The sequence below is a fragment of the Apostichopus japonicus genome, chromosome 10 (genome assembly GCF_037975245.1).
Source record: "Apostichopus japonicus isolate 1M-3 chromosome 10, ASM3797524v1, whole genome shotgun sequence".
NCBI classification, from domain to species: domain Eukaryota; kingdom Metazoa; phylum Echinodermata; class Holothuroidea; order Aspidochirotida; family Stichopodidae; genus Apostichopus; species Apostichopus japonicus.
The window spans coordinates 9105434-9115509 of NC_092570.1; the positions used below are offsets into that span (position 1 = coordinate 9105434).

Sequence of the window (10076 nt, forward strand, 5' to 3'; positions counted from 1 at the left end):
CTTTCACCTCCTCAAAAACACAATATGATTCTTCTACTCACATACAAAGTATGAGATCTGTTGAGATATTGTGTTTACAAAGGTTTTTACACTTAAAAACATTGGCCTCTATTCAAATGACATCTGAGGAAATTTGTTTGTCCCAAGGTCTCAGTCTGAATGCACACAACACAAACACACACACACCCAATCATGATTGCGAAGGTTACAATTATCATCGAAACCAAAACCGAGAGACATGATAAAACCCCAAACTTACCTAACGACCCATGCCTTGGGCTTCGAACCAAAGATTCCTTTCCGTCAAAGAGAGGAGCAGTGACTGCTTTGGGGACACATGAAATAATAGTTTCCCCAATATCATCGAGCTCGCTAACAAATAGCTCTTTCACTAAGGGCCTACGCGGTAAAGTACTCCGCAAGGTGTTTTTCCGGCATGTAGACATATCTACTTTGAGCAACAGAAAAGTCAGTACTTTGAAGTTTGTGATTATTCACATCTTTCAAATAGAACTGGCCTGCTAGACCAGGAAGCTGTTCCTGGAAGATGTCATCTGAGATTGTATTCTGTTGTCAGACTCAATCCATGCGTAGATGAAACACTTCTACGAGAACATCATAACACACACGTCATAATGCACAGAATACATGTCAAATAATTTTACTGTTCAGTGATTTTACGGTAACTTCTGGTAATATCTGCCACAGGCAACGTTAACCCAGTACTGTATCTGAAGTCAACTTATTTCCTTCTCGGTTTGTTATGACGAAGAATTTTATATAAAGATAATGACCACAAAAGGTATGTCATGGATCACTGAATGTACACAAATGGTGCTTTGACAAGTTTCTTTCTAGGTCGCTATCCTGTACCAGCCAATCACTTTAGACTATGATCTTTCTGTGAGTTATAATATTTTTCCGTTTAAGTTCCTTCTGGCTTTCATTCTATGTGTCCTCCGATGATGAAAGCAGCTAAACAGAACTATGTTTTCATTTTAATTACATAATAATGACTTAATACTCTTGAAGTAAGATCTCTACACATAGTCTTGATGATTTCCTTAAAGAGCAATGTTTTAAGGGGGAGGGGTAGTAACAACATGTACACATTAAGTTTATCCCTGCAATATATTCATATACTGTACTCTAATTATGATTTAGTTGCAATGTATGTTAGCCTTGCATGGCAAAGTTCATGATTCCAGATATAAGTTTAATTTTAGTTAACACATTCTGCAAATAAAGTCCAGTAGGAACAGGAACAGGAACAGGAATATTTCAACAAAGAAAAAGGAAATGGAAAGAAACTTATCAGACGATAATATAAATACTTTACGACATATATGCTAAACATCACTGATTGGAATATGTTTAAAGAATGTTTTTAACGATCGAAATGAGTATACAGAGGTGGTATCATGCTATATTAATTTTACTAGCGACTTCTGCGTTCCAAAGAAAGAAACACCCTTAGTGCAGATGATGAGGCATCATGAAACAGTTACAAAAAGAAAAGAAACAAGCAATAGAAGCAGGTGACAGAACTAAGCGAAACAAACTTCAAAGGGATATCAAAAAGGCTAGTCCATACCAACAGAAACAAAGTTTTTGGAGACATTGGTACAAATTCCAATACCCTTTGGGACCTACTGAGAACAATACGCAATCCAGAAAAACGAACAATATTATAGATTAAGAATAAGGAAATAAATTAAGTGAACATTTTGGACGATTCAATAATGCTGTTATATTAGAGAAAGAATTAAGTTTTCCAAATGGGGAAGTGTATAATGGGGAAGTGTATATAATTGAACAAAGCCATGTTGAGAAAGTCTTTAGAGGTGTCAAGAAAGGCGTTGCATGTGGGTCTGATCATTAACCATGGTGGATTTTTAAGTTTTGTAGCAATGAATTATCATCTACTTTTACATCAATTTTTAATGAATGTCTATCTAAATCTACAATACCATATATTTGGAAAAACGCATTAACTTCCCCTATTCTGAAAAGACAGAATCCGATATCAGAGATTGATTATAGACCAATCGACTTGGCCAGCATAAGCTTCAATAGCATGCAAAACTAATTGCACCATTTATAACACGTTCCATCGAATTATACGGTGATAACTGCCAATTTGCCTATAGGAAAGGTTTTTCTTGTACAGATGCTATACGTACTTTGCTACATAACGTGGTTTCTGGGTTGAATTTAAATGGTACAATTATAGTAAAGGTCTTAACTCTAGACTTCTCAAGTGCTTTTAACACCGTTCTCCCTAATTACTTAATACATGACCTTTGTAAGTTCACTAACGAGCAATGGTTGATACACTCTATACATGATTTCATGAAAGGTTGGTCAAGGCAAATTAAGTTAACCAATGGATTATCTGAACCATCAGATATTAATGTTGGCGTTCCATAAGGAGGCCCTTTATCTGCACTCTTATTTACTATATATATACAGACGAAATACGTTCTAGCTCAAATTGTAATGTTATTAAATATGCAGACGATACTGCTATATCATGTAATATAACAAAACATACAAATATGAGTGACCAATTCAATTATCGAAAGTTTGTTTCAAGTACAGTTGAACTATGTGATTAAAAAAATTTGTTACTTAATTCGAAGAAATCAAAAGAAATGGTATTTGCTGATGTCAAATATAAAGAATGAAGGTCTCCTTACATCAAAGATACAAAAATTGTAATTCATGAAACAGAAGTAGAGCGCACATCCCAAACTGTATATCTAGGACTTTGCATAGATGATAAATTAAATTTTACAATTTCCAGAATTTTTAAGAGAGTATATTTTATTGTTTCAACTTTCATTTATATTGCTCTGTATTTCACTAGAGAGGTAAGGGATAATGTTTTAACTGCCAGTATATTGCCACATCTTGTTTATGCTGTTCCTGCTTGGTATCACTTCTTACTGGCCAAAGACAAGCAAAGAATTATAACCTTTTTAAAATACTGTGCCAAAATGTTTAAACTTGACTTTGAAACTTTGATAGCGAAGGTAAATGATACTGCCACAAATGATTTTATAAGAGTAAGTACGAATATTTCTAAAAATGAAAATCATCCACTACTGTACACAATGAATTGACATCTCTATTGAAAACGACTTAGAACTATAATCTAAGAAACAAGTCAATAACTCCCAAATACAGAATATGTGCTTACAAAAATTCATTTGTATACCAAGCTGCTATATATATTCAAAATGGCAAAGGTGAACCTTTGTTGTAATTTTAATATTCAGTAAATGTGTTTAAATATTTAATTTTCTATACTAATATTCATATTTTATATTTTAATTTTATGTTTAAATGAACTCTTTACTAATTCATCTTCAATTTTCTTAATGGACTTTTTGAAGTTTTGATGTCCTTTTTATAGATATTAATATTTATACTGGAAATAAATAAACTGAAGGTAGCTGTCACACTTCTGACGAAGCAGATTCCTGGTATCAAATGCATGGCTACCCTCAATTATTCTGTCTTGGGGTGGTACTATTTACACAACACTTCATAGTGTCTAAACCCTAGCACTTCCTTGAGTGAAACAAATAAGTGTTGTGTCATGGGTTGTATTTTTTCTTGCTGGTCACAGACGTCAAGATTCCTATATATTCTTGTATAGTGAGTTTGAGTAGAAAGCATAACAGGAATATCCCCACAATATTGTGTAGCAATGATGGGGTTTTTTTTCTTGCTTCAAAATTGAGTCTCATTTCATTAGTCATTTGCATAGATCGAGAAAAAAAAAAGGAACCAAAAAAAAGGAACAAAAATATCAGTGTTCTGTGCTTGTCAAAACAGTCAACTGAAAACTACAGCAATACGTAATATTTAAAAAACCATAAAGGCCTATGCAGAGAACATATTCATTGGACTCAGAACAGCCATGTATTCAATTGCCTAGAAAGCAAGGATTGTCTCAAGGGCATTTGCTCAATGAGTCCTTCAAGCAGCTTGCTCTGCTATTGAAACATTATTTAAAACTTAGAGAGACATTACATCATGATTTCTAAGCACAGTGATTGCGAAAAGTATGTATAATTGTGTAGTATATAACCACACGATCGTGATGAGGTACTTTGTACCACTTCTGATTTCTATGAGGTCAACAAAAGTCCAGTGGTCATAATATTTACTTGACACAATTCCAGGCTGTTTACGTTAGGCCTACTTACACTTACATATTTGTACACATCTGTGTACTTTGCAATAAAATGGTAACTTAGCTATTAAACACAAATGTATTTCATGCTTTTTGAAATGAAAGCTGCACTTAACATGAGGCACTTGCATCCACTTTGACAGACACAGTCTACAAAAGTTTTTCACCACATTGCTATAAAGTTTGCCCAAGGACCCCAAGCCACCCTTGTGCCATCATCATTCCAAAGACGACGATGGTAATACTCACCACCTCCAAGCGGCATTTTCAGTAATCCGGTGAAAACAGTTGTCTATTCATTAAACCTGAAAATGAAGGTAAAGAGATAAGTTGATGATTTGCACAGACAGAGTATAACCAAACAACCCTGAAATAAATCAAACATTCATGGTACCATATGAAAGGAAAAGAAGATAAAGATATTTTTCAGGTTTTCATTTCAAGCAAGATGACGTCCATATGACATTACAAGCAGCTTAACTAAACAGAAATAAAGAATTACTACATTACAAGTAGTCAACCAATCAACATATTGTGCAATCATTCTATCCTACGACATTACAAATCAGCATTAAGAAAACATTCTATCCTAGAACATTACAAGGAAGTCAACCATTCAGCATGAAGAATCATTTTGACATTACAGGCAGGTTTAACCAATCAACCTAGTCACATGTAACAAAGATACATAATTTAGAGATAATTAGGAGAAAAGTAAAACACAGACATGCAGATCTAAATACTACTGTGAAAGGATTGAATTACTAGTCTTTGTTTTGAGGAAGCATAAATTGTACTGATCTGCTAAACAGCAGATGTTGGTTTTACATTAACAGGTCTGTGGCCCATTGTTCAATCTTACACAGCCTTTTGTTTCAGTGTGTTCTCAGAAATGCACTTCAGAGGGAACCACTTAGCATTCACATTTAGTGTAGATATTTCTAGGTGTTTGAATTAAATTGTAATGTAAGTTTGTTTATAAAATAATGAGGTTTTGAGTACACCCACAAAATCTATACATGCCCTTGAAAACGGTGTAGTGTCTAGAATTTGACCATTTTTCTCATATGCAAAATCTGCCATTCAAAGCAGGGTATAGTGTAGTGCTTACAATTGGTATAGCTGTCATTACCGCTTATGAGTTATGCTTCCCATTAAATCACTGACAATGATGTGGTCCAATGCACCAAAACTAATACACAGTTTTGCAATTGTGTAGCAATCTGCAAATTTTTGTACAGCATTTTCACAATATCAGTGCTAGACAAACAATGCTAGTGAGAATATTCAAATAAAACTTACACTGTAAATGTATTCCAAAAGATGACTAAATCAGCATGACACTTGTTTGGATAGACTTTCAAGACAGATGAGAAGAGAGATCCGCAAGAAAACTGACCTATATTTGGTTTCTATCAGCCCAGTCATTCTTACGATTATAAAAGTTTCCTCAAACCTGAATCATACATCATCAAAGTTACACTCAATCCCTATAATAATACTGTGGCCTTGTTGTAGGATGAACCTTTGGCATACATAGTATGAGAAAGAGCTGTGGTAGTTGTTTATCTACAGGCTTAAAGAGATGCTTTGATCCCTTCCATTCAGAACCACTGAACTGCAACAAGTGAGTAAAATGGGCTAGCTTTTCCTTTTCTTCACATAAACGTACCTGCGTTTATATATAAGGAGTAGTACAGCGATGGAGAGTAGCATCTTGTGTACATGACATGACATGTTTGTTATTTAGCCACTCCTCACACAGACTATAGTGACCATGACATGCAGACTACCAGAAGATTGAAAGATCATGCAAGTTTACATAAAAGATACCAGCAACGATAACAACAAAAATACCCCACGTATTGCCAACTGCGATCTTAACACAGATCAGCTTTACATTTTGGGATTATTGCTCTAGACAGATACAATGTTGTCAGACTTTGAGCTCTGTTTGAACTCAAATGACCTTTAACCTTAAATGTAAATAAACAAGAAATAAGAAAAGTATGGTGAGGTTTAACTTTATAACCAACAACATTTTTAACAACATCCAAATGTTCATATTGTGTTACCTAAAGGCTAAAGCATGCACTGAAGATGCAGTGGTGAAGCCAGGATTTTTTCAGTGGGGGGGGGTGCTGGGGGGGACTTGACCATTTCCTGGGAGGGCGTCTTGTTACTACCTAAGAGGAGCACCACCATGGGTTGGCGTGCAGTGTACCAAAATTTTTTAGCTAAAAAGGCCTCCTAGATCGTTGGAAATGACACTTCCCAGGCCTTGTAAGCTGCTCTTAATTTTTCTCAACATCCTTTATTTTGATATCCCATGTCTTGATATGGTCATGAAATAGTTTAGTGAAATAGAAGAAAAAAACAGTTGAAAGTTACTTTGAAAAATCATGACATATCTTTTGTGAGTTTGACACCGGCATTGACATTTTTCGACAAATCTGCAAATTGTGCATGGAAAATAAGGAAAGATTGACTGGGCTTTCAGTCAAGTTACATACTGAATTAAATGACCAAACTATATGTCAAGCTGACATCAAAGATTGCGTCTGAAATGTAATTAGGGTGATAGACTGATTGGCCTGTAGTTCTCAGCGATAGTATTGTCTCCTTTCTTGAAAATTTGGTTTTTTAGAGGTTTTAAGAGCATCAGGGTACGTCCCAGAAGTGAATTTTTTTTTACCTCTTAACATCTTCTTTGGCATTCCAGTACCTGGAAACCACCTTTCTATAAGGGTAGTATAGCTCACTAGCTTGTTTGATCAGTAAATGCGCACTGGTTACAAGATCCTGATTGGCTGTTTGTATTAGTATTTATTTGTATGTTAGGGATTAGGGATAGTGTTTAACCAATTAGAGAAATTCTTGTAAATCAGTGTGCATCGACCCTGTTTTTTTCTGTGGAGACACTACATAACATGATAATGTTGCTGTGTTGTTAAACTCAACTAACCGACCAACCACGACAAAGGATAGGATATGTGTGGCTGATAATTAATTAATGGAAAATCCATCAAGTCAATGTGATTATGCCTAGACAAGTTTGATCCTCCTGTTGTTATGTGCTGCTGCGAACTTGTCAACAAACTCATCTATGTTCAGCGTGTACCATTGTGATGTCAACGTCCATTTAAAAAAGAGAAACAAAAGCAAAGTTTGCCCGAACAGTCGAACACACAGATTCAGTAGTAAACATTATGTGTGTTGTAGTGAACAGCAGGAATTATATAATTCGACGGTCGTTAACATGCATTTTCGGTACAGTGCGACTACTGTAGATGGCTTCTCGGAGTATGCGCTATGTCACGTCAGGTTTTTCAGCAACTATAGCCTACTGCCAGTCCGCGGTCTAAGGGTCGTTCATGAGTGGTGATCATGGAGATTCGAGACCATCCAGACCAATGATATATTTTTCGCACATGTAATTTTTTCTTCGACACCCAAAATCCCAGTGGGAGGGCAACTTGGGGGGTGACAAGCTTTCATGGGGAGCTGTCGCCCACCCCATGCCCCCAGCTAGTGGCTACGCCACTGTGAAGATGGCAACAAAGAATTTTGGCAAAACAATTTGTAACTAACAGCACGTGTACTGTGTACCTATGAGTCAGAAGTGAAGTTAGGTTACTCTCCCAAGCCTAGCTACAAGGTTTTTGACAGAAGACAACCTACCTTTGTACCCAAAGCAGTGACATCAGTCCTTGTTTGGGATAACACAGGTTCAAGCCAGCATATCAATGATACTGTGGCATGTTTAATGTTATTCATTACTTTCTCTTAGTAGATCAAATTTAAAATTCGTATTGCACAGAAATATAATTTTCCAGTGTGTCTTTCATAGCAGTATGTATATGCCTATCATAAATCGAACAGAAGAGATGGTACATGCCTCAGAGGTGAAAAACATATGCCCTAGTCAGGCATTTCCTTACTTGTTCAGCAGTAGGGAGAATGGGAAAGGTGAGCCCTTATCCGCATTGCTGCTTTTTGTATGGGCACAATGTTTGGATTAAGCCTAGGCTAGGCCCATTGTGGTGAGCTTTGGCCATTTCTCACCAAAGACATAAAGGTATGCTATGCTAAGATAGGCCTTAAGAGTTTAGAATCCTAAGTCTGAGTGTAATACTAGGCCTAGTAGTATCACTAACGTTAGACCCTGTTAATTATTTTCCAGCTTAGCCTAACTTTAAGAGCCAGCCGAAGTCAGTTCAGTTTAATCTGTTACTGATAATTAAGAGAAGATTAGGTTTAATTACCCATGCGTACCGATCGATGTGGTACCGCAGTTTTTCTACCTGTAGCTAGCTGTGGTCACTGCTTCTTACTTATGAAATATATGAAAAAGCTGCTTCTGTCTGATCTAGTCGCCATACCAACTGTTGTTAAACATTTTTTTTGCGATTGTTATGAGCGCTGCATGAACAGGAAGTCTATGCTGCCAAATACACACACGTCCGGGTGTCACAGTAAATAGTGCCCCTGGCTATAGATAATGAATGACCATGCTATTTTCCCAGAACACATATTCTGCGGGTTAAAATATACGAACCTCATTTTTCACGTCAAAATATTTTCGTCCTTCCCCCTGAAATATTATCTACCCAGAATATTTGGTGCTCGACACTATGTATCCACAAAATAATTGTAGTTGGGATTTGGGTTTGAGTGATTACATAAGTAACTTATATTGCAAACAGAAAACGATTGTGACTATTTGTTGAGGGATTTCCGAATAAAAAAAATCAAAAGAGTTAACTGAACGGATTTGAGGTCCGACTGTAAAAGACTCTTTATGTTTCTCAAAGTTCAGGGAATTTGATATCATGTAGAACAACATATATTTCAAAGGCCTTTGCGGGTTACCTTTGAATTGAACTGTTTGTAGTAACATGACAATCAATTGTCATGTGCCTTGAATTACTGTCTGATCTTCTCATATAGAAATTGAAAATCAAAATGATTAACAATAGTTTCATTGCAAATACTATTTGATATCTTCTGGTGGCACTGAGTATATATGACGTTACATATTGTAAACGATACGAATGAAAGCAGTTGAATGAAACAAATCTCAAACATTTTTATGTAGTATAGACTTAAACCTGTCCTATATATAGCTATATACCACACAAACTTCTAGTTCTTCGCACATGGGGATATATAGTTGCATATAGGCCAAATTTGCCTTCAGCCTGAATGACTATTGCCATATTTGGAAACATCCCTACCCAAAATTTCCCTTTCCTCATGACATTTTCGAGCGGGGGACAATTGTATCCTATGGTTTCGATCCGAAATTTTGTAGGATATTTAGTCCAGCTGGACATAATTTCCTTATGGATATGGACCGGTCGGGCACGTTCTACGGATGACAAGATATACTAATTCACCCTATACTATATGTCCGGGACCGGGTGATTCAAAACAAGTTCAGACTTTCTGATTGAACAGGATATACAATGCCTCTTCAAAGAAATGCTGCTTCAATACACAGTCTCAACATTGTAACAAAAGAAAAAGCAAATAGTTTGACTAAACTGTCAAAAGTCAATAGCATGTGACTGCGGCATCACTGCATCAGACTGAAAAGCAGCTATATAGGCTATACTTCCTTCTTAAAAGTTATTATTCTTTCTTACGAATTATAAGTAGGCCTATTTTATGTGTGTTGCAAGTTTTTCCATACAATCCGTGCCAAGTAGTAGGCCTATAGTTCTACTCACACGAAGAAGGAAATGAATGATTCTATAAATAGAGCAGGAGCTCAAAGGGGTCAAATCTATAACTGGGAGTGTTGACCAATTGTCATGTATATAGCAATGGTCCATGTGCATGCCCATATAAGGAAATGGACATCTGCCGG

General features: G+C 36.1%; 1 protein-coding gene across 4 annotated transcripts in view; it reads right to left on the reverse strand.

Annotated features, from left to right (window-relative positions):
- LOC139974767 (unconventional myosin-XVI-like) overlaps positions 1–8625 on the reverse strand; it is a 94267-nt gene extending 85642 nt beyond the window's left edge. The window contains exons 1-2 of one of the 4 annotated variants that reach the window (XM_071982174.1): positions 8470–8625; positions 4454–4509 (exon numbers count right to left, since the gene is read on the reverse strand). In XM_071982174.1, coding sequence (XP_071838275.1) covers positions 4454–4469 — 16 coding nt within the window. In that variant the 5' untranslated portion in view covers positions 4470–4509; positions 8470–8625. Of the gene's footprint in view, positions 1–259; positions 743–4453; positions 4510–5506; positions 5639–8469 lie in introns of those variants that run through there. The other 3 variants (XM_071982175.1, XM_071982176.1, XM_071982173.1) reach the window with 3 other exon arrangements.
- Positions 8626–10076: the final 1451 nt, after the last annotated feature.